This window comes from Bubalus bubalis, chromosome X (assembly GCF_019923935.1).
Source record: "Bubalus bubalis isolate 160015118507 breed Murrah chromosome X, NDDB_SH_1, whole genome shotgun sequence".
Lineage (NCBI taxonomy): Eukaryota > Metazoa > Chordata > Mammalia > Artiodactyla > Bovidae > Bubalus > Bubalus bubalis.
The window spans coordinates 45,268,067-45,294,793 of record NC_059181.1 but is presented as its reverse complement, the minus strand read 5'-3'; the positions used below and the strand labels follow the sequence as shown (position 1 = coordinate 45,294,793).

The 26,727-nt window shown below is 38.2% G+C and overlaps 1 protein-coding gene across 12 annotated transcripts in view; it reads right to left on the bottom strand.

The window, feature by feature from the left end:
• Nucleotides 1–481: 481 nt before the first annotated feature.
• The window catches only part of ZNF674 (zinc finger protein 674), a 35,383-nt gene continuing 9,137 nt past the window's right edge, over nucleotides 482–26,727 (bottom strand). For all 12 annotated transcript variants that reach the window (XM_025275834.2, XM_025275832.2, XM_044937538.1 and 9 more), the window contains one exon: nucleotides 482–3,450. In XM_025275834.2, the coding sequence (XP_025131619.1) occupies nucleotides 1,958–3,450 (1,493 nt within the window). In that variant the 3' untranslated portion in view covers nucleotides 482–1,957. The remainder of the gene's footprint in view (nucleotides 3,451–26,727) is intronic.

Sequence of the window (26,727 nt, the reverse complement as noted above, 5' to 3'; positions counted from 1 at the left end):
CACTTAAGCAGAGAGGATTATATAGGGCATAAATCACTGGAGTCACCTAGGATGTGCCTGACACAACTGATGACAACAGGACAAGGAGAAAAGAGGGAATAAGAACATTCACAAGTATCACAGTTGAAGAGATTTCTACTTGGTGTTAGAAGTCAGTTTTGTCTCATTACTTGTACCTCTGACCAATTTACTACCTCACCTGTAAAGTTTGTTAGCTGATAATTTATGTAATGAGGTTTGGTGGTCACAGAGTAAATAACTATGGAGACACATTTTTATCCAAAAAATCACACAGATATTAAAATTGCAGGATATTCACTGTCAAGATGCAAAACATATACTCAAAACCATACCCTCAGATAACCACATGAAAAAGGAATAAGGAATATATACACATACATGAAAATGGGGTTATTTTAAGAAAACAATGATGTCATACATTAAAGTATGGATGGAAAGACAGAATCAAGCATGCCCAAGATTACTTTAAACAATTTATTTTACTGGTAGTTTCTGGAGACTACATTTAAAAATTAAAAAATCAACAGTCCTAACACCCAAGTAATAATCTGGATACTCTGCTTAATAATTTGGTATATTTCCTTCTAAGCATTTTGTTCTGTGTCCACCTATACAATCTAAAACACATACAAATATAAAACAAATATATTTGTATACATATATGTGCATATAATTTTACTCAGTATAAAACTATTTTTCTGCCACCCAGAATCACTCATATAATGCTGCATATCCATTCTCAATGCATTTTTACAATGTAAATCATATGGTACATTTAAAATTTTTTTTCACTTAGCCAATTATCATGAACATTTCCTTAAATTCTCAAACATAAGAACACTTTTGAAGAAGGAAATGGCAACCCACTCCAGTATTTCTGCCTGGAGAATCCCAGGGAGGAGCGTGGTTGGCTGCCATCTATGGGGTCTCACAGAGTCAGACACGACTGAAGTGACTTAGCAGCAGCAGTAAGAACACTTTTAATTAGTGCATACTATTCTATCTTATTGATATGTCAATTTTGAATCAATTGACTATTGGATAATCAATTTTTTTCCTATTTTAAATAATATTGTGTTAAGGGAGATAATCTGAAAATTAAAAATTTTTATTGACTAATAAAATGAGGCATAAAATGTAACCATAAAATGGTCACCCTTAAATATTAAGTTGTAAGCTATGTTCCTAAGTGAGGTGTGTTAAAGCTTACTATATGCCTTTTCTGAAAGGGGTTTGTATTTTACACTGAAAGTGTTGATGAACATGTGTAAGATCTCCTGTTTGAGTGCTTGTTTCAGGGATCATAATGACTCATCCCCCTTTATACCACTTAAGGGAGGAATTTTCCTATTTGTTTAAGAAGTGAACGTAGTTTGCCATAGCTAGGATTAGTAATTTTATACTTTATATTTTTCTTTCAAAAATGTCATACTTACTCCACAGTGAACATGTCTTAATTACTGAGTGCTTGTTTGGAACCTCTAGACCTTTCCCACAAAATGTGTGGTATAGAATATGGAACATATTTCTCTCATAACTTCTAACAGTTTTCTAGACTTTAAATTCTTAGTTTCTTTTCAGCATACTCTGATAGTCAATGACATTTAAATTCTTTGTAAATTTTTTCTATATCAATATATTGACAGTTTTGTCACTTCTGAATTCTCTGATATATAATTCTCCACTCGTGTAAGAATTCTGGATGAAAAATTGGTCACATTTATCAGATGCTTCTGGAATTGTGCTTTTGTGCTTTCTTAAGTTAAATGAACATTAAATAGTATATGAAGTTTTTTACATTCTTGATATTTATAAGGTTACTCTCCAGGATGAACTGATATATAATGAGGTATAACTAGTGAAATTATCTCTATATTAATATATTAATAGGTTATAATATGTTATTATATCATATTATAGGTTATTAGTAAGTATATTAATAGGTTTTATCTCCTGTGTGACTTTTCTGATGTTTAATGAGAGTTGACTTCCCACTGAAGGCTTTATCACATTCTCTGCATTCATAAGGTTTCTCTCCTGTATGCGTTCTGTGATGTACAATGAGAGTTGATTTCACACTGAAAGCTTTCCCACATTCACTGCATTCATAAGGTTTTTCTCCTGTATGAATTCTCTGATGTTTAATGAGAGTTGACTTCCTACTGAATGCTTTCCTACATTCACTGCACTCATAGGGTCTCTCTCCTGTATGAATTCTCTGATGTTTAATCAGTGGTGACTTTTCACTGAAAGCTTTCCCACATTCATTGCATTTATAGGGTTTTTCTCCTGTATGAGTTCTCTGATGTACAATAAGGGTTGACTTCTCACCAAATGCTTTCCCACACCTTCTGCATTCATAAGGTTTCTCTCCTGTGTGAGTTCTATGATGGACAGAGAGATGTGATTTTCCACTGAAAGTCTTCCCACATATGCTACATTCATAGGATTTTTCTCGTGTATGAACTCTCTGATGAACAGAAAGATGTGACTTTCCCCTGAAGCCTTTTCCACATTTACTACACTCATAAAGTGTCTCTTTTGTATGAGTTAGCTGATGTTTAATGGGTGTGGGTGTCTCATCAAAGCCTTTCCCATGTTTATTGCACTCAGGTTTCTCACCCATATGAGTCCTTTGATATATAAGGCTGGACTTATCACATTTGATAGCTTCATAAAATGCTTGTCTAATGTGTGTTTTTTCATGTCTAATAAGGTGATATGAACTCTTAAAAGTTTTTGCACATTCACCACATACAAATGGTTTCTCTCCTGTATGAGTTCGCTGATGTTTCGTCAGAGTTGACTTCTGGATAAATGTTTTCCCACATTCACTGCATTCATATGGCTTTTCCCCTGTATGAGTTCTCTGGTGTGCAATTAGGGTTGACTTCTGGCTGAAAGTTTTTGCACAGTCACAGCATTCATAAGGTTTCTCTCCAGTGTGAGTTCTCTGATGTACAACAAGGTTTGCTTTCTGGATAAACACTTTTCCACATTCAGAACATTGATAGAGTTTCTCCCCATTTTGAATTCTTGGACTTTTATTAAGAGCTTGCTTACAGTGGAGGGCTTTTCCATGTTCATTAGGCTCAAAGAATTTCTCTCCAGATTGAGCTTTATCAAGATTAGAATGGAAGCATAATTTCCAATATGCCTTACATTCATCACCTTTCTTTCTTACACAGCTTCTACTTTGACTAAGAAAATTAAAATTATGTTTTGAACACTTTCCCCATGAATAATATTTAGTGAGTCTTTGTCCTATAGAAACAAAGCCTGTGCTTGGATAAATGATTTCTCCATATGTTCTGAATTCTTGGCCACTTTTATTCTTCAGTGTTTCCTTATTTATGGATGCAGCTTGCCATAGAAGTTTGTCTTGGCTTTCCTTGTGGTTATCTGTCTGGTCATTAACTTTCCAGAATTCTAGGGAAAAATGCAATGATTCATCAAACTTGTAAGTATTTCTATGATAATGTTATGGGACAAAATTAATTCATAAATGCCTGCTGTGAACTCCTATTAATGGACCTGAGCTGATGTGAATGAACCCTCCCTATATTCCACCACCCCCCCTATACTCCACCACTTCCCTCAACTGTAAATACAAAGAAATGCTGGCCTATATTTAACAAAAATAATTTAATTCACAGTCAAGCTCAAGACCAAGAAAATATAAATTTTAGACATCAAAAGTGAAATGAGAATTTAAAGTGATGGGGTGAACAGAAACTGAAGCTTGAGGATTTACTGGGGAATCCAGACTACAGGGCACAAATGTTCAGGAAACTGGAATGTGATTTTCACTTAAAGTAGGAACCACAAAGGGTATCCATGCTTGTTAAACAGGAACTAGAAAGACTCCCCACTGGTCAAGGAAACTGGAAAGAATGCTATTATATATAAAAAATTAAAAGTCTGATATGATACTATACATAGAAAACCCTGAAGACTCCACACAAAAACTACTAGAACTGATAAATTCAGCATAGTAGCAGGATACGAGATTAACACAGAGAAACTGTTTATGTTTCTTTATACTAACAGTGAAATATCAGAAAAGTAAAAAAAAAATCCCTTTTAAAAGCACATCAAAAAATAAAATACTTAGGAATAAACCTGACCAAAGAGGTGAAAGACTTAATACGCTGAGAACCTAAAACATTGATAAAGGAAACTGAAGATGGTCTGAAGGAAAAAACTCCCATCCTCTTTGATTGGAAAAATTAATATGTTTAAATGGTCATACTACCCAAAGGAATTTACAGATTTAATGCAATACCTATCAAATTACCTATGACATGTAAATCAATGAAGTTAGAACACACTCTCAGACCATGCACAAAAATAAACTCAAAATGGCTTAAAGACTTAAATATAAGACAGGATACCATAAAACTCCTAGAAAAGAACATAGGCAAAACATTCTCTGACATTAATCATACCCATGTTTTCTTAGGTCAGTTTACCAAGGCAATAGATATAAAAGCAGAAATAAACAAATGGAACCTAATCAAACTTATAAGCTTTTGCACAGCAAATGAAATCATGTGTGCTTAGTCACTCAGTTGTATCCAACTCTTTGTGACCCCATGGACTGTAGCCCACCAGGCTCCTCTGTCCATGGGGATTCTCCAGGGAAGAATACTGGAGTGTGTTGCCATGCCCTCTGCCAGGGGATCTTCCTAATCCAGGGATTGAACCCAGGTCTCCCACATTGCAGGCTGATTCTTTACCATCTCAGCCACCAGCTTTTGCATAGCAAACAAAACCATAAACAACATGAAAAGACAACTTATGGACTGTGAAAAAATATTTGCAAATGATGAGACCAACAAGGGCTTAAATATACAAACTATATTTGTATATTTCCAAAATCTGTATATTTCCAAAATATACAAACAGCTCATACAACTCAATAACAAGAAAACAACCTAATCAAAAAATGGGCCTAAGGGTCATAATGCTGGTCATCTTGTGGTTCAGGTTGTCCTTGGTGAGTACCGCATCAAGGGAGGGCCCTGGGATGCAAGGAGGTGTTGTTTCTAAGGATCCTTTCTGCCTTCCTGAAAAAAGGATAGACAGAAAAAATGGTAACTGAGTGTTTGAAAAACTGTTCTCAGGTAAGAAGAAAGTATATTCTGGATATCCCTGATGGTCCAGTGGTTAAGAATTCACCTGCCAAAGCAGGGGACATGGGTTCAATCCCTGGTCTGGGAAGATCCCACATGCTGTGGAGCAACTAAGCCTGTGCACCACAACTACTGAAGCCCAAACACTCCAGGGCCCATGTTCACTACTGAAGTTGTATGCTGCAACAACTGAAGTCCATGGGCTTAGAGCCTGAGCTTCATGATAAGAGAAGCCACTGCACTGCAACTAGAGTAGCTCCTGCTCGCTGCAACTAGAGAAGGCCTGCATACAGCAACGAAGACACAGGGCGGCCATAAATAAATAAATGGACAAATAATTTTGTGGGGGAGGGGGACTTCCCTGGTGGCTCAGATGGTAAAGAGACCTCCTGCAATGGAGACTGGGTTCGATCCCTGTGTCAGGAAGATCCCCTGGAGAAGGGAATGGCTAGCCACTCCAGTATTCTTGCCTGGAGAATCCCCATGGACAGAGGAGCCTGGTGGGCTACAGTCCATGGGATCACATAGAGTCGGATACAACTGAGCAACTAACACACTTCATTTTGGGGGCTCCCCAGGTGGCACAGTGGTAAAGAACCCACCTGCAAGTGCAGGGGATGCCAGAAACACATTTGATCATTGGGTTGGGAAGATCCCCTGGAGAAAGATATGACACCCTACTCCAGTATTCTTGCCTGGGAAAAATGGACAGAGGAGCCTGATGGGCTATAGTCCATGGGATCACAAAGAATTGGATATGACTGAGCACACATGCACAAATACATTTTTAGAGTTCCAATTTACAAATCAAACAAGATACATGCACCCCATGTTCAATGCAGCACTATTTACAATAGCCAGGACATGGAAGCAACCTAAATGTCCATCAACAGATAAAGGGATAAAGATATGGTACATATATACAATGGACTATTACTTAGCTATAAAGAATGAATTTGGGTCGTTTATAAAGATGTGGACGGACTTGGAGTCTGTCATACAAAGTGAAGTAAATCAGAAAAATATCATACAGTAAGGCATACATCTGGAATCTAGAAAAATGATACTGGTGAACCTATCTGCAGGGCAGAAAAAGAGGTGTGGATGTAGAGAATGGACTTCTGGACAAAGGGGCAAAGGAGAGGGTGGGGAAAATTGAGAGAATAGCACTGGCATACATATACTAGCATGTGTGAAATAGATATCTAGTGGGAAGCTGCTGTATAACACAGGAAGCTCAGCTTGGTGCTCTGTTTTGACCTAGAAGAATGGAATGGGGCGGGGAGGAGGAAGACTCAAGAGGAAGGGGATATATGTGTACCTATGGCTGATTCACTCTGTTGTACAGCAGAAACTAACACAACATTGTAAAGCAATTATATGGCAATAAAAAAAATTTTCCTGAAAAAAAAAATGGGCACAAGACATAGACATTTCTGCAAAGAAGACATGCAAATGGCCAATAGGTAGATGAAAAAAATGCGCAACATCGCTAATTATCAGAAAAATGCAAATGAAAACTACAATAAAGTACCACCTTATACAGGTCAGAATGTCCATCATTAAAAGGTCTACAAATAAATACTGGAGAGGGTGTGGAGCAAAGGGAACCCTCCTATACTGTTGGTGACAATGTGAATTGGTGCAGCCACTGGAAAATAGTATGGAGGTTCTTCTAAAAACTAAAAAAAGAGTTGCCATATGATCCAGCAATCCTACTCCTGGGCATGTATCGGGACATAACCACTAATTCAAAGAGATACATACACCCTATATTCATAGCAGCACTATTTATAATAGCCAAGACATGGAAACAACCTAAATGTCCACTGACAGATGAATGGGTAAAAAAGATATATATCCAAAGTGGAATATTATTCAGCCATAAAAAGAATGACATAATGCCATTGAAGGAACATGGACGGACCTAGAGATTAACATACTAAGTGAAGTCAGAGAAAGACAAATACCATATGAAATAACTTATATGTAGAATCTAAGATATGATACTGCTGCTGCTAAGTCGCTTTAGTTGTGTCCAACTCTGTGCGACCCCACAGACGGCAGCCCACCAGACTCCCCTGTCCCTGGGATTCTCCAGGCAAGAACACTGGAGTGGCTTGCCATTTCCTTCTCCAATGCATGAAAGTGAAAAGTGAAAGTGAAGTCACTCAGTTGTGTCCAACTCTTTGCGACCCCATGGACTGCAGCCTACCAGGTTCCTCCATCCATGGGATTTTCCAGGCAAGAGTACTGGAGTGGGTTGCCATTGCCTTCTCCCAAAATATGATACAAATGAACCTATATATGAAACTGAAACAGACTCACAGACATAGAGAACAGACTTGTGGTTGCTAAGGGGGAGCGGGGATGGAGGAGAGTTGGATTGGGAGTTTAGGATTAGTAGATGCAAACTAGTATGTATAGAATGAATGAATAAGGTCCTACTGTATAGCACAGGGAACTATATTCAATATTCTGTGATAAACCATAATGGAAAAAATATGAAAAAGAATATATGTATGTGTAACTGAGTCACTTTTCTATATAGCAGAGTGTACACAACATTGTAAGTCAATTATACATTAATAAGATAAAAAAAATCAAAAGCCTAGTTCTGTAACTCAATCCAAATGATTATAAGTGTAGTAGAGAGCCCCCTAAGCTAAAAAATTAGACTAAAAATTGGTCCTGTATTCGTAGGTTCCCAGTGGTGGCACATCTTCCAAAAGATATATTTTTGTATTTTTATAGCTTAGGGCTCATAGGATGTCTATGGTATACCAATTATCACTGAAGAGTTAACAGTATAAAATTAACAACCTCACAAGGAAATGACCTACTATGAAAGAGAAGCAGCATATATATTAAAAGATACTCCCATTTCTAGAACTATAGCTAGTAAAACCATGTGGACTTCAAGATAAATATATTTCAACTGTTTAAAGAAATAAGGGAAGAACTCTACCTACTTTCTATCTAGTCATAGATAAAGACAGATTTAACAGATTAGGTGACAGACCTTGAATCACCCAGAATGTAGCATGAAGAGCTAACAATGGAAATATGGTAAGAGAAATATAGAAATGATAAGTTCCAGAATAGGTTTAACAGCTAATCCAAATGGAGGACTAGAGAAAAAGGGAGAGGCAATATGCCAAGAAATGGGTTACTAGAGCAACACTGAGACTCCTATACTTAGAAAGGCCAGCTTGCAAGGCTGGCCCTTGGCTACCACCTGGGAATTTAGAGTTCAGGAATGTCCCCACCATTCGCTAACTGATAAGGCTGCTTGTACAAACAAGGTGATCTGCTTTCCTTCTGGGAGTCTGGAATGTTGGTAAGTGTGGGGTGTATGTATAGATGCTGAGTCTCTCTAATGGGCTTCTCTGTGCGTGAACACACACATGTTGCTGCCTTTTCAATGCTGGGAGAAGTATGTGCTGTGTGACCCTAGATGGGAGGGAGAGAACATAAGGAACTCTACATGGAGTCCTCCAGACTCTGCTCCTGTCTTCTCCCCTTATGCTCTAGTTGTATATCCTTATATCCCCAGTCGCTAAGTCATGTCTGCCTCTTTGAGACCCTATGGACGACAGCCTGCCAGGCTCCTCTGTCCATGGAATTTTCCAGGCAAGAATACTGGAGTGGGTTGCCATTTCCTCCTCCAGGGAATCTGCCAGACCCAGGGACTGAACTTGCATCTCCTGTGTCTCTGATATTACAGGCAGATTCTTAACCTGCTGAGCCACCGGGGAGGCCTGTATATCCTTATTACATTGCTGTAATAATCTTAGCTGTATATACAGCTAGATGCCGAGGCCTGGGAGTCCCTCTCAAGAATCTCTGAAAGTGGCAGTGGTCTTGAGGGACCCCCAGTCTAGGCAGCATTTGAAGAGATAATGAATGAGAGATTTCTGTCATGTATCTTACCCTTTTTTAAAATTTATTTATTTTTTAATTGAAGGATAATTGCTTTACAGAATTTTGTTGTTTTCTGTCAAACCTCAACATGAATCATCCATAGGTATACATATATCCCCTATATCCTACCCTTGAATGTCCAGAGTCCTGAGTGTGGTGAGACACAGTACTGAGACATAGTTCTGTGTAACTGTAAGACGTTAAGAAAGTAAGTATTGAAAGCTACCATGGAGAAATTTTAAAAACCACCTATAAAGAAACAATTAGGTCAACAACAGATTTCATCAGCTAAAAAAGAAGCCAAAAGAATATTTTCAAAGTCCTGAGACAAGCTGTCACCTTAGACAACCTTAGATATTTCCATCCCCAGCTAAATTATTGTAATGGAAGATGACAAAATAAAGATGCTTTTGGACAAGAAAACAGAGAATTTGCCATACACAAAGCTTGCTAAGAATATGCTTTGTACTTGAATTACTCAGGAGGAAAATGAGTAAAGGGGAAAAAGGTATGGGGGGAGGGTAAAGAAAACCCAGCAAAGGCATGAAAAAAGGTAAAGGAAAAGCAGGATCTTTAGAAAATACAGTTTCCTCTAAAAGAAGAAATACAAATACAGTAATAGAACAATAAATAAATGTTAACCCCATTAAGTATAGGCCAACCATATTAAATTGTGCTTTTAAAAATCAGCTATGTGTTTTTAAAAGACAATTACAACAAAATGGGAAATGTTAAAATCATAGACAGATACACCTGGCACTTAATAACCAAAGAAAATTGGTAAAACAACGGTTATGTTATACTGTGGTGTTGGAGAAGACTCTTGAGAGCCCCTTGGACTGCAAGGAGATCCAACCAGTCCATTTTAAAGGAGATCAGCCCTGGGTGTTCTTTGGAAGGATTGATGCTAAAGCTGAAACTCTAGTACTTTGGCCACCTCATGCGAAGAGTTGACTCATTGGAAAAGACTCTGATGCTGGGAGGGATCGGGGGCAGGAGGAAAAGGGGACGACAGAGGATGACATGGCTGGACGGCATCACCGACTCAATGGATGTCAGTTTGAGTGAACTTCGGGAGATGGTGATGGACAGGGAGGCCTAGCGTGCTGCAATTCATGGGGTCACAAAGAGTCGGACATGACTGAGCAACTGATCTGATCTGATCTGATCTGATGTTATACAAAATAGAATGACCTGGATGCCAAAAGCAAATAAGGACAGAATATGAAAATATTATAAAGCAGTTTCAGTTACACAGATGCAAAACACTTAAATATACATGACAAATTGATTCTATTTATGAGAGAAAAAAGGTTAGACACCTAATAATGTTGAAAATGTATATATTCCACTATGTATTATACTTACAGTTACACCACAGAGAAATTCTGCAAATATGTACATGTACAAGAATGGCAACAAGGTATTAGAAACAACTAAATGCCCACCAATAGAGGCTTAGATTGGTAGACTCCGATACTGAGATGTTGGAATGCTATACAGGAGTTAAAATGAATGAATTAAATCTAACACAGGTAAACTCAAAGGTGAATACAGAAAGTAAGTTGTACAAAGACCTCCTATGGTTTCTAGGGCACTAATCTGGTAAATTTACAAAAAGAATGCTATATTGATTACCGGTGCAAATTTATGCAGTAAAAGTATAAAAACATGGGTTAGAAGGATACTCACCAAATTCATGATACCGCTTGCCTATGGAGGAAATGAAGGCAAGAGGACTCAGGAGGGGAAAAGGGAGGCTTCACCTTTATTTGTAAACCTCTATTTCTTTTATAAACAAAAAAACATCACCACCAAATGACAAAATCTTAGCATTTGCTATTATTGGAAGGTAACTATGACAGTATTTCTTATGACTATGACTTTCTATACTTCTGTGCAGTTTCAAGAGAAATGCCTTAAAGCAGGGCTTCTGGAACAGTGGAGTGAGGACCTTAGTAAATTGTCTTCCCCTTAAAAGCAATGAAAATATTGGCAAAATTATCAAAATCTATCATTTCAGGACTTTGGAAATTAACCAAAGTCATACACCACGTTAAAAAGCATTTATTCAAGAACCACCAGTGAACCTCACTGAGAACAGCCAAGTATGTGGTTTTTACTTGGTGTTATTTCTCCCCACCCCCACCTCCACCCTAGACCCCTGGCTCCTCAACTCTGTGGTCCAGAAGGAATGAAAACTGGCATCCTCACAGCAGCTGAAGGGAGCTCCACTGGAAGCCCCATCTCCAGAGTTTTGTTACTACCTTGATCTAACTTGGAACTCGGTTCCAAACAGTATATAGTAACTACAATCCCCATGAAAAAATAGAGAGCACCAGTAAAGGTAATGTCCAGCAAGGTGTTAACGTGGCATGCTTGGCTCCTGGCTGATGTTTGGGAATGCAGATTGTGGAATGTTCCCTATTTTGATGATTTTAGCCTACCTGGGGCACTGAATACCTGATTTTCTCCTGGGTGTCGAGACACCTGGATGTGCCTATTTTTATTTAGTGGGTCAACTGAGAATCTCCCACAAAGCGAAAAGGGCTTTCTAAAAAGTCTTACTTGCCACGTGGACTTGAACTGCAGCTGTCTAGCCCTGCAGCATCTTGGATTTGCATGAGAAAGGGGCAACTATCGCTGTAGGGATTTGTCTCCTACCAAGTGCCCAGCAATATGGGTGGAAATGAACCCTATTAGGACACATGAAGAAATGTCAGAAAGCAGGAAATAAAGGGGGAAAAAGTCTTAGAAGCTTCAGAGTTCTCAAAAGGAAAATTTCAGTCAGAAGACAATGGAACAATGCCTTCATAAATCTAAGGGAAAGAAATGTCCATCCTAGAACTCTACTCCAAGCTCAACTCCCCATCTTGGATGAGGTTTCAACAAATGCTTTCAGGTATTCAAAAATCTAAAAAAAAAAAAAAAAAAAAAGTATCTCCCATGGGCCTGCATTCTTTCTTAGGAAAGCACTGGAAGAATGTGCTCCAGTGAAATGTAGAGGAAGGCATGGCATTAAAGCAAATGAGGACTCCCAACAATGAGAAAGTGGAGGGAATTCCCAGAATGATGGTGAAGAGAGATGTCAGGATGGTGGCTGCACAAAACAGGAATGAAGATAATCCACCCAGAAGGGAGTGGTCAGAGAGCCCCAGACAAACTCAGGCATATGACATTGCTGGAGCACTTTTAGCTCTGGAAACATTTAAAATCACTCTGGATCATGGGTCATGAAGTGTTTAAGCTGAACTAGCGAGAAGTACTCAGAGAAAAAAGCAAATGAAAGAAACAAAGCAATTATTAACCAGAGGAAACTAAAAGTTATACAGAAAAGGTAAATTAATCATAGGTCACTACATGGCTATCTGTAGTGTTCATATAGTCATTTTGTTCATATAGTCATTATGTAAACAATAGTATTGATGGAAAGCAAATTTATGGTATAATCATACTGGGAACATGGGCAAACAAGAAGTCTTTGTGTTGCAAGGAAAATATACAGATGGCCAATAGGCACATGAAAAGAGGTTCAACATCACTAACCATCAGGGAAATGCAAATCAAAATCACAGTGAGCTATCACCTCACACCTGTCAGTATGGCTACTATGAAAAAGACCACAACCAATGTTGGCAGAGATGTGGAGAAAAGGGAACCCTCCCACACTGTTGGTGGGAATGCAAACTGGTGCAGTCACTATGGAAAACACTATGAAGTCCCTCAGGAAGTTAAAAACAAAAACTACCATATGATCCAGTAATTTTACTCCTAGTTATACAGCCGAAGAAAATGAAAACACTAATTTGAAAAGACACATATTTGAAAAGAAAACGAAAACACTAATTTGAAAAGACACAATGTTCAAAACAGCGTTATTTACAAAAGCCAAGATATGGAAGCAACCTAAGTGTTCATCAACAGATGTATGGATAACGAAGACACACACATACACAAACACATACATGCAATGGAATATTACTTAACCATAAAAAGGAATGCGATTCTGCCCTCTGTAAGAACATGGATAGACCTGGAGGGTATATTTGTTCAGTTGCTAAGTTATGTCTGACTCTCTGCAACCCCATGGACTGCAGTACTCCAGGCTTCCCTGTTCTTCACTATTTCCTGAAGTTTGCTCAAACTAATGTCCATTGAGTCTTGCTTAGTGAAATAAGTCAGAGAAAGACAAATACTGTATGTTTTCGCTTGTATGTGGAATCTAAAAAATAAAACAATTAAATGTACCAAAAGAGAAACAGACTTACAGATACTGAGAACAATTTAGCTGTTACCAATTGGGAGAGGGAAAGGGGAGGGGCAAAACAGGAGAAGGGGATTAAGAGATAAAAACTGGGACTTCCCTCGTGGTCCAGTGGCTAAGACTATGTGCTTCCAATGCAGGTGGCCTGAGTTTGATCCCTGATCAGGGAACTAGGTCCCACATGCCGCAACTAAGAGTTCACATGCCACAACTAAAGATCCCGAATGCTGCAACTAAGACTTGGCTCAGCCAAATAAATATTTTTAAAAAGATAAAAATTACTAGGTATAAAATAAAAACCAGACATGGAATATAGCCAATATTTTAGAATAACTTTAAATGGAGTATAATCTATAAAAATATCAAATCACTGTGTTGTATACCTGAAATTAACACAGTATTATAAATCAACTATACTTCAAAAAAAAGAAAAAAACTTGATATTCAAAAAAGAAGTCTTTGTGTGTGTGTGTGTATGAATGGCAAAAACAATGAAGTGAGCTAAATCTTCATCTTCCATAGCATAAAGTTTTAAATAATTTTCATAAGAAATATGTAAATTATAAAGAACAGAGATATCAAAAATTATCTGCATATCCACCACTCATTAAAAAAATTATTTTTACCTTTGAAGTTCTTCATGTGCTCATTTCATTCTCTTTCTTCTCAGATAATCACTATCCTGAATTTTATATTTGTCATGCCCTGTTTCTCAGCTTGTTAGCTAAGACCAAGTACACTATTATGCCCTTGACATTCATTATAGTTTTATCACATTTATTTTATTCTTTAAACCATGGACATGATTTAATTTGATAAAAATTAAAGCTTTTTTACTCAAAAGAGAATACTACCCTAGGTCAGTAATCTGAAGTCTCAGATGAAACATGATTATCTTAAAAAATTACCAGAACTGATAGAAGATAGAGAAAACATGAATAAATCAGGAATTGCTTTTAAAAAACTATAAATCTTACTCTGTACTTGAAAGTCTTCCCCTAAAAAAGGCTTCCTATCCAGATGCTGTTGTAGATGACTGCTATCAAACTCTTAAGAACAGGTATAGTTCAGTCAATATAATTTCAGAAACTAGAAAAAAAAGCAAAAAGTACAGTCTTTTTTATGCAGTGAGGATAACCTTGGATACCAGAATAAGAGAACAGTACACGAAAAGAAAATCTAAGATCTGTCTCACTCTGAACACTAATGGAAAACTCTTAAACATGACTAAACTGAATTCAATCAATTAAAAATGCTTTAAAACTAATTAAGAGTTTAGCACAGGAATGCAAGAACAGTACAACATTGAAAAAATGTTAATATAATCTACCACATTAATAGATTAAAGGAGAAAAAAGTATCTTCTTAATAGATGCAGAAAATAAGCATTCAAGAAAATACCACACATTCATGATTTTTTTTTAAATGTCTTAGTAAACCAGGGACATAAAAGCTTTTGATGAAAGGTATTTTTTCAAAAAACCACAGCAAATATACTTAATGATGAACGTTTTAGAAATCACATTCTCTCTGTGCCTCAGTTTCTCATCTATAAAATAATAACCAGTTTCCTTTACAAGATCATTTGGAGGATTAAACTCTATAACGTATATAAAGCAGACAGAGTACTGCATTTGTGGGACACAGCACACGCTTACACATTGACTATCATTACATTTCTATCATTGTCCTCACCAATACTTGCATTAGAATCAGAAACAAATAAGGAATTCACTATCATTATATCTATTAGACACTGTATTACAGGCCCTGACTAACAGAATGGGAAATGAAAAAGAAAATGTATAATTGGAAAAGACCCTGACGCTGGGAAAGATTGAAGGCAGGAGGAGAAGGGGATGACAGACGATGAGATGGTCGGATGGTATCACTGACTCGATGGACATGAGTTTAGGCAAGCTCCGGGAGCTGGTGATGGACAGGGAGCCTAGTGTGCTGCAGTCCATGGGGTCGCAAGGAGTCAGACACAACTGAGCGACTGAACTGAAGTGATAACTGGAAATCCAAAATTGCTTTTAAGAAGATAATTGTTTACATAGAAGACCAAGAGAATCTAAAAGCTATTAGTATTAATAAAAGCATTCAGACAGGTTTCTGTACACAAATTGAATGTATAAATACCAATGCATTGTCATACATTAGTATTAACCAATTAGGAACCATACTATGAAAAAAAATCCTAATCACAATTGCAATAATAGCTAGGAGGTATCTAGGAATAAGTGTAACAAAAGATGTGCAAGCATTTCCTGAAGACAAGTTCAAAATATTACTAAATGGCAGAAAGGACAGGTTGAATAAGAGTTCACTGATGGTAAAATTCAATAGAGTAAAGATACCAAACCCCAACATACTTCCAACTCATCTCCAAACACAGGTCAATTGCAATTGAAATCTCCAATAGTTTTCCATGGAACTTGACAAACTAATCCTTAGATTCCTATTTGAAGACCAAAGAGTCCAAAGAGATAAGGAGAATCATCCTACCAGCTATTAACAACATCAAGAACAGTAAGAATAACAGTTGACATGTAATAGCATTCACTTAGGCACTTTAAAGTGCTTTACATATTCATTTTAAGTTAGAAAAACATGCAAATGGCAAAGGGACAAACAGACTAATGGAACAAAATAGAGAGCCTTGGAAAAGCCCCGCACAGATATGGAACTTGACCTCTAGTTGAAGGGGTATCCCACACCACCATTGAAAGGGTTTAGTATGTGGCATGGTACAAGTGGATGTCCACATGGGGAAAAAAGAACAACTAATAGTTCCCTTCTTCATGAATTATGTAAAGTCTAGGCAGATTTTATATATGCCTATATATATGGCAGAAAGCAAAGAAGAACTAAAGAGCCTCTTGATGAAAGTGAAAGAGGAGAGTGAAAAAGTTGGCTTAAAGCTCAACATTCAGAAAACTAAGATCATAGTTTCTGGTCCCATCACTTCATGACAAATAGATGGGGAAACAACAGAAACAGTGAGAGACTTTATTTTGGGGGGCTCCAAAATCACTGCAGATGGTGACTGCAGCCATGAAATTAAAAGATGCTCGCTCCTTGGAAGAAAAGCTATGACCAACCTAGACAGCATATTAAAAAGCACAGACATTACTTTGCCAACAAAGGTCCATCTAATCAAAGCTATGGTTTTTCCAGTAGTCGTGAATGGATGTGAAAGTTGGACTATAAAGAAATCTGAGTGCCAAAGAATCGATGCTTTTGAACTCTGGTGTTGGAGAAGACTCTTGAAAGTCCCTTGGACTGCAAGGAGATTAAACCAGTCCATCCTAAAGGAAATCAGTCCTGAATATTCATTGAAAGGACTGATGCTGAAGCTGAAATTCCAATACTTTGGCCACCTGATGCACAGAACTGACTCACTGGAAAAGACCCTGATGCTGGGAAAGATTGAAGGCAGGAGGAGAAGGGGATGACAAAGGATGAGAAGGTTGAATAGCATCACTGACTCAATGGACATGAGTTTGAGTAAACTCCAGGAGTTGGTGATGGACAGGGAAGCCTGGCATGCTGCAGTTCATGGGGTCGCAAAGAGTCAGACATGACTGAGTGACTGAACTGACTGAGGCAGATTTTAAGAAAGTAAAATGCAAAATATGAAATTTGGGGAAGAAAATTACATTTTTATGAGCTCAGTCAGAGAAAAGTTACATGAAATTACACAAAAAGTACAAACTAAAAAATCAATCAATTACAAAGAAATTACATTACAAAGAAAACCTCTACTCAAAAAACACCAACAATAACCAAGATGAAGAAAGAATACTAACTAAAAAGAGTGGACATATGTGTGTGTGTAACTGATTCAGTTATACCTCTGAAACTAACACAACATTGTAAATCAACTATACTCTCCAATAAAAATTTTTTAAAAAGATATTGACTATACACAAAATCAGAATTGGGACTATATAAAGAATCTGTATAGATCTGAAAAAGACAAATACCCCCAACAAAAACACAAATAAACGATATAAACAAGTAAGCCACAGAAGAGGAAATCCAGTCCACACCAAATATGAAATGATAAATACCTTGACTTGTAATCAGGGAAACAAAAATTACAGTAAGATACAAATTCGTACTTAACAGATTACCAAAATGTAGAGTGTGCCCCTGTATGCATGCGTGCTAAGTTGCTCCAGTTGTGTCTGACTCTTTTGTTAGTCATGGCCCACCAGGCTCCTCTGTCCACAGGATTCTCCAGGCAAGAATACTGGAGCGGGTTGCCATGCCCTCCTCCAGGGAATCTTCCTGACCCAGGAATCAAACCCGCATCTCTTACGTCTCCTGAATTGGCAGAAGGGTTCTTTACCACTAGCGCCACCTGGGAAGCCCAAGGAGTGTGCCTATACTACAGTTCTATATAGAGAGAACAGTGCTATCATTGTAGAAAGTTCTCTTGGGCAGCACTGGTCTAAATCATGCATTGTCTGTATCATCAGTTTGGCTGCATAAGGTTACAGAGCTTTGCATTTTTACATTGATGCTTCCTGTTCAAAACCCAAAGTTTCACATATTTCAGAAACTACATCTGCCACCCAGTTGCAATCTATGCTCTGAAGGAACTGGCTTAACATGATATCAGTACAGCTCTTTGCAGGCCATCTGCTTTGAAAAAACCATTGGTAGAGCCCTTTATTTTTCCACTTCTCTTGCCCACATCTCAAGATTCAACAATGATCTGTACACATGGATTAAGGTGATACTAACTTGGGGGGAGGGGTGAGGAGGCAGCTCCACTGTAAATTGGGAAACAGCAGTGACATTTTTTCTTAGTTTGATTCCAGCCTGGGGCTTTCTAAATAAACACTGCAGAAGTAGTAACAGCATGGTGACTATAGCTGTGTGTGTATGCTTGGTCGCTCAGTCATGTCCAAGTCTTTGCGATCACATGGATTCTAGCTGCCAGGCTCCTCCTGTTTATGGAATTTTCCAGGCAAGAAAACTGGAGTAAGTTGTCATTTCTTCCTCTGGGGATCTTCCGAACCCAGGGATCAAACATCTCTTGCGTCTCCTGCACTGGAAGGAAGATTCTTTACCACTGAGCCACATGGGAAGCCCAACTGTAGCTAATAATACTGTATTGTGTATTTGAAAGTTGCTAAGAGAGTGAATCTTTTTTTTTTTCCCCAAAATTAAATAATTTACTTCAAACTAATGTAAAATGAAATAAAATACAATCAATGCCATTCTAAATCAAAGTACAGACCTAAAATAGACCACAGTTGATGAAATCTACAAAGTAGACATAGAGGACTAAAACCAAAGAGGACTCCCAAAATCTAATAAATGAAGGTACAAAATATAAGATGTAGGTACACTACAAGAAAATAAAACATTAAAAAAAAAAAACCCTACTAATTTCAAAGGCTGGTAATAAAATACTACCAAGTGCTTTTGCAGTCGAGACCTTTACAGGACTTAAAGGAGTAGGTCTAAACCACTTGGAGTCCCTCTGCAGTAAGACACCTTACAAGTAGGAGTTAAAAAAAATAAAAGTAGGTATTAAGTAGTATTAAGGTTTAAGAAGCTGAGGAAGAAACCGTCTTCAGACAGAGCTGTTGGAAAGCGGTGGCATTTTCTCTCTCACACAATAGGGGCAGGAGGAGTACTTTTGCCCCAGCCCTAATCTAGTAAGGATAACTTCAAGGAGACAACCTGCTTGATATATGTCCACTAGAGTCTGGGGGACACATGGGACTTGGCACCTGGTTTGTGGCTAGAAAATTCTACACGTGACAGGCAGGTTGTGGTAGTCTGTGGCCACAGAAAAAAGGTTGCATTGGGTGGTCGGGGGAGATGATGAAGAGATCAAGGCCCCATCACACAGACATACATTCCACAAGCCAGATGTGGACCCTCTGGATAGAAACAGGGTTGGGTTACTTTGGAGAGGGGGCTTTCTCCTAGCATCAAGGTGACCTTAGAAAAGAGAGACTGGATGTCTACGATGGTGCTGTTTTGTGAGGACAAGAAGGAGATATATTAAATAATTTGCTGGAAAAGAGGCACCACCTATATTGAGGGAACTGCAATCAAGGGCCCTAGCTGGGGCATCTCCAAAGAAACCATAAACATACCAGTTTGTGTGTGCTCAGTCATGTCCAACTCTTTGTGACCCTATGGACTGAAGCCCACCAGTTTCCTCTGCCCATGGGGATTCTCCAAGCAAGAATACTGGAGGGGGCTGCCATAGGGGTGCCATTTCCTCCTCCAGGGGATCTTCCCGACCCAGGGACTGAACCTGTGTCTCTTATGTCTCCTGCATTGGCAGGTGGGTTCTTTACCACTGGTGCCACTTGGGAAGCCCAAAACATATCAGGGACAGAAAGAAATCGGTCTCCAGAATCTGCCACATGCAGAGGGTGTCAATATCAGATTATATCTTTATAAGTTAGGGCAAACTATTTTTGTTCTAACTCCCTCCTTCTTCACTTGCTTCACCCAAGGAGCCAGAGATGGCCCAGTTGGTGATTCAGCGAGTGGCAGGGGCCAGGGGTGGGGAGAGTAGAGTAAAGAAAGAAAAAGCTGAGCATGCTTCCTTTGGTACTAAAAGCTTCAGTGGGGGGAGAGATTTCCCTTTAAATGAAGTTCATAGTTTTCACTTCTACACATGCCTACTATTTTAAAACTAAAATGCGACTACCACAGACCCTCAGAAATTAAAAGCATAATAAGGAAATAACTATGCACAACTTTATGCCAATCAATTTGCCAACTTAGGTGAAATGGACAAACTCCTTGAAAGACACAAGTTACCAAAGTTTGTTCATGAAGAAATAATCTGAATAATCCAGTATCTATTAAAGAAATTGACACTGTAGTTTAATGCCTTCCTATAAAGAAAACTCCAGGCACAAATGACTTCACTGGGGAATTCTATCAAACATTTAAGGAAGAAATAATACCAATTTCATATAAATTCTCCAAAAGAACTAAAGAGGGAAGGGAATACTTCCCAGCTCATTCTATGACTTCACTATCTTGATTCTGGTGATACATTCTTGGGTGTTTACATGTCAAAACTTATCAAATTATACATTTTAAATACATGCAGTTTCTTGTATGTTTCTTATATACTGTGGTATAATACAGAGAGGCTGAAACAGCTAAATCAGTTCTTAGAGGCAGTCATAGCATTCACAATACTTATATTAGACAGGGAAGCTATCAAATGAATTATCTAAGCTTCTACCTTATGAAACTAGGAAAAGAGAAAATTAAATTCAAACTACCAGGAGGATAGAAATAATAAAGATAAAAGCAAGAATGAATGAAACTAAGGTTTCCATTTCTGGGCACAATGGAGTATGTCTACTATAGCCCCTCTCCTACTGATCATTGCAACTAAGAACTCTGGACAAAATATGTAAAGTAGCTATGCAGGATTCTGACAAGTTAAAAGCAAAATAAAGCAGGCAGACTCTGAAGGTGAGTCAAGTGAAGAAGCAGCCCGTATACCAGGGTGTTTCTTTTTAGTCCTCATTCTTTTTTCACAAGACTCTGTCCCAATGGTATATAAACCTCCAGAAGTCCTGAGCTCATCCAAGCAAAAGCCTCACACCAAAGCTTTAAGAACTGAACGAAAGTAATACTTCAACCACAGCTCAGTCTGAGACTAACACCTGAGTGACAAATGCATGGAGACAACCATGAAGCAGGCCAGCAAAGGTTCTGAAAACTGCACAAAGACTTAAACCATCATTCAAGTCTCAAATTAACCCCTGAATGGTGCATACACAAAGCAAAGCCTTTGCACACCATATCGATTAGAATCAGTACCCACAGAGGACAACACAAAACCAGTGATATGAGTCTAACTAGGTTTATTAAGTGATAAATAAAGATTAAAAGCAACAAAACAATCACCACTATCTAGGATAGAATCCAAAATCATTCAACATAACAAACAACTAGCAAAATGTGACCAATTCTCAAGAGAAAAGATAACCAACAGCTGCCAGATGCTGGAAATACCAAAGACATTTTAAACAGCTATGGAAACAGCTCTATGAGGCAGACACACTTGAAGTGAATGTATAAACAGAAGTTCTCAACTGAGATAAAAAAAACTATTAAAAATGGAAATTTTAGAACTAGAAAAGATAGTATCTGAAAGCAGAAAGACAACCAACACCTGTGGTGAATTAAGCAGCAGAATGGAGACGAGAGAGGCAAGAGTCAATGAAACTGAGAGAAATGGTCCAACCTGCAAATATGAGGAACAGAGATAAAAAGACTGAGAAAAATAAAAGAAAGAAATACAGCATCAGGTATCCATGGGACAGTATCAAAAGGTCCAACATTCACATCACTGGAGTCCTCCAAGGAAATGAGACTAGTGCAGAAGAAAAGGTCTGAAGAAATAATGGCCAAAAAAGTCCCAAATTTGGAAAAAGACATAAAATGACACATTCGAGATGCTCAGCATAGCAGAAACAACATAAACTCACAGAAACACCCAGGAATATTACAGTCAAATATCTGGAAAGCAAAGTTAAAAGAAAATATCTTGAATGTAGTCAGTTAAAAAAAAAGCACACTGCATATGAATCAATTATTCAAATGACTCTGATGTTCTCATCAGAAACAATGAAGGTCAGATGATACTGGAACTTCTTAAAATTACTAAAGGCAAAAAAATGTCAACCCAGAATTCTACACTGAAGCAAAGAGATTTTGTCATCAGATTTATTCTAAGAGAAATGAAACAGGATCTTCTGCAGGGTGGATGGGAAGACCAACAGAAATGATAAAATATCTGAGTAACAATAAAAAAATGGGCCAAAGAACCAAACAGACATTTCTCCAAAGAAGACATACAGATGGCTAATAAACACATGAAAAGATGCTCAACGTCACTCATTATCAGAGAAATGCAAATCAAAACCACAGTGAGGTACCATCTCACCCTGGTCAGAATGGCTGCTATCAAAAAGTCTACAAACAATAAATGCTGGAGAGGGTGCAGAGAAAAAGGAACCCTCTTATACTGTTGGTGGGAATGCAAACTAGTACAGCCACTATGGAGAACAGTGTGGATACTCCTTAAAAAAACTGGAAATAGAATGGCCATCAGTTCGGTTCAGTTCAGTTCAGTCACTCAGTCATGTCTGACTCTTTGCAACCCCATGAACCGCAGCACGCCAGGCCTCCCTGTCCATCACCAACTCCCGGAGTTCACCCAAACTCCTGTCCATTGAGTCAGTGACGCCATCCAGCCATCTCATCCTCTGTTGTCCCCTTCTCCTCCTGCCCCCAATCCCTCCCAGCATCAGAGTCTTTTCCAATGAGTCAACTCTTCTCATGAGGTGGACAAAGTACTGGAGTTTCAGATTTAGCATCATTCCTTCCAAAGAAATCCCAGGACTGATCTCCTTTAGAATGGATTGGTTGGATCTCCTTGCAGTCCAAGGGAGTCTCAAGAGTCTTCTCCAACACCACAGTTCAAAAGCATCAATTCTTCAGCACTCAGCTTTCTTCACAGTCCAAATTTCACATCCATACATGACCACTGGAAAAACCATAGCCTTGACTAGAAGGACCTTTGTTGGCAAAGTAATGTCTCTGCTTTTGAATATGCTATCTAGGTTGGTCATAACTTTCCTTCCAAGGAGTAAGCGTCTTTTAATTTCATGGCTGCAATCACCATCTGCAGTGATTTTGGAGCCCAAAAAAATAAAGTCTGACACTGTTTCTAGTTTCCCCATCTATTTCCCATGAAGTGATGGGATCAGATGCCATGATCTTCGTTTTCTGAATGTTGAGCTTTAAGCCAACTTTTTCACTCTCCTCTTTCACTTTCATCAAGAGGCTTTTTAGTTCCTCTTCACTTTCTGCCATAAGGGTGGTGTCATCTGCATATCTGAGGTCATTGATATTTCTCCCGGAAATCTTGATTCCAGCTTGTGCTTCTTCCAGCCCAGCATTTCTCATAATGTACTCTGCATAGAAGTTAAATAAGCAGGGTGACAATATACAACCTTGACGTACTCCTTCTCCTATTTGGAACCAGTCTGTTGTTCCATGTCCAGTTCTAACTGTTGCTTCCTGACCTGCATATAGGTTTCTCAAGAGGCAGGTCAGGTGGTCTGGTATTCCCATCTCTTTCAGAATTTTCCACATGACCCAGAAATCCCACTGATGGGCATACACACTGAGGAAACCAGAATTGAAAGAGACATATGTCCCCCAATGTTCACTGCAGCACTGTTTACAATAGCTACGACATGGAAGCAACCTAGATGTCCATCAGCAGCTGAATGGATAAGAAAGCTATGGTACATATACACAATGGAGTATTACTCAGCTATTAAAAAGAATTTATTTGAATCAGTTCTAATGAGGTGGATGAAACTGGAGACTATTATACAGAGTGAAGTAAGTCAGAAAGAAAAACACCAATACAGTATATTAACACATATATATGGAATTTAGAAAGATGGTAACAATGACCCTATATGCGAGACAGCAAAAGAGACACAAATGTAAAGAACAGACTTTTGGAGTGTGGGAGAAGGCAAGGGTGGGATTTGAGAGACAGCATTGAAACATGTGTTATTACCATATGTGAAATAAATCACCAGTCCAGGTTTGATGCATGAGACAGGGCACTCAGGGCCGGTCCACTGGGACGATCCTGAGGGATGGGATGGGGAGGGAGGTGGGAAGACAGTTTAGGATATGGAGGACACATGTACACCCATGGCTGATTCATGTGAACAGACTTTTGGAGTGTGGGAGAAGGCAAGGGTGGGATTTGAGAGACAGCATTGAAACATGTGTTATTACCATATGTGAAATAAATCGCCAGTCCAGGTTCGATGCATGAGACAGGGCACTCAGGGCCGGTCCACTGGGACGATCCTGAGGGATGGGATGGGGAGGGAGGTGGGAAGACAGTTTAGGATATGGAGGACACATGTACACCCATGGCTGATTCATGTGAGTGTACGGAAAAAAACACTAAAATATTGTAAAGTAACTATAACCTCTAATTAAAATTAATTAACAACCACCACAACAAAAACATTTGGGTAAATATACAGAATGAGCTTCTCTGGTAGCTCAGCAGTAAATAATCCACCTGCAATACAGGAGACTTGCAGAAGATACAGGTTCAATCCCTGGGTTGGGAAGATCCCCTGAAGAAGGAAATGGCAACCCACTCCAGTATTCTTGCCTGGGAAATCCCATGGACAGAGGAGCCTGGTGGGCTACAGTCCATGGGGGTGCAAAAAAAAAAAAAACATACAGGCTATTTTTCTCCTTTTGAATTCTTTAAAATATGTATGACAGTTGTGGATACATTTGAAACCTATAGCATAAGATAAAAGAGGGGAGGGAAGTGACCTATATTGCTATAAACTTTCTACATATGACTTGAAGTCTTAAAATATAACTATATGTGGTGAAAGGGTTAATAAAGTATGTATCTCTTAATTGCTAGAGCAACCACTAAATTAAAAAAAAACACACAAAGGAGATACTGACAAAAAGCAAATAGGTGTGTTTAAAATGAAATATTAAATTGCAGTTGTATTCCCTATGCAAGACCTATGCACTACCAAATATTACTGAGATACTGAGATAAATTTTTATAGACCTAAATAAATTGAGAGATACACTATGTTTATGAATTGGAAGACTCAATATTCTTAGTATTTCAATGATCCACAGACTCAAAGTAATCCCAAACAAAATCCCTGTAGGCTTTCATGCAGAAATTGGCAAGCTGCCAATTTTTAAATTTATATGAAAATATCAAGGACCAAAACATTATGAAAAGAACAAAGTTGGAAGATTCACTGTACCTGATGCCATGTACCTGATACCTGTACCTGATACCTGTCTGCCATGTTGGCAGACAGATCAATGCATATGTGCTCAACTGTTTTTGATAAGGGTACCAAGGTAAGTCAATGGAGAAGACACAGTCTTCTAAAAAATGCTGCTTGAACAATTAAATATGCATATGCCAAAAAAAAAAAAAGGAAAACAATGACCCTTAACTCATACCAGGTAAAAATATTCATCTCATTATTGGCCATGGGCCTAAATATAAGTGAAAGTGAAAGTCACTCAGTCGTGTCCAACTCTTTGTGACCTCATGGACTATACAGTCCATGGAATTCTCTAGCCCAGAATACTGGAGTAGGTAGCCTTTCCCTTCTCCAGGGGATCTTCCCAACCCAGGGATCAAACCCAGGTCTCCTGCATTGCAGGCGGATTCTTTACCAACTAAGCCACAAAGGAAGCCCAAGAACACTGGATTGGGTAGCCTATCCCTTTTCCAGCAGATCTTCCTGACCCAGGAATTGAACCGGGGTCTCCTGCATTGCAGGTGGATTCTTTACCAACTAGGCAATCAGGAAAGCCTGATAAATATAAGAGCTAACATTATAAATCCTCTGAAATAAAAATATGAGAAAATCTCTGTTACCTTGTGTTAGAGAATTGTTATACAGGGTATAACAGCATGAACCGTAGAAGAAAAATTTGATAAATTGCACTTTATCAAAATTAAAAATGTCTTTTTTGGGAAAGACACTGTTAAGATAAAAACAAGCCACAGCATGGGAGTAAAGACTTGGAAAACACATAGTGATAGAGGGCTTGCATCCAGAATATATAAAGAACTCTCACAATTTAATAATAACAAAAATGGCAAAAGATTACAAGAAATAGTTCACCAAAGATATATAGATGGCAAACAAAAGAACATGAAAAGATGCTGAATATCAGTTATTGAAGAAATGCAAATTCATTGTACAATGAGCTACTCTTACACAGCTTCTAGAAAGACTAACAATACTAATAATACCAAGTGCTGTCAAGAGAGCAAAACACTAGTACTTTTATATGTTGCTGGTAGGCATCCAAAATGGTACAGTTACACTGTAAAACAGTTTGGTAATGTCTTGTGAAGTTAAACATACACTTACCACATGACCAAGCAATCCCACTCTATTTACCCCAAAAATATGAAAATACATTCCCACACAAATGCCTAAACATGAGTGTGTTCATACCAGCTTCTTTCATAATAACCAAAAATAAGAAAAAATTCAAAAGTGCATATCTTGGTCTATGGTAAGCAAATGGAGTATCATTTGACTACAGAAAGGAACAGACTGTTGAAACATGTCACAACACAGATGAACCTAAAAAGCATTAAGGTAAATGAAAGAAGCAAGATGCATAAGGCTATATACTATAAGATTCATTTATATAACATTCTAGAAAAAAACAAAACTAGAAGAAACAAGATCAGATGTGAGAGTAGGGGAGAAGTTTAATTGTAAACAGGAACAAGCGAATGTTTTAGGGGAATGAAAA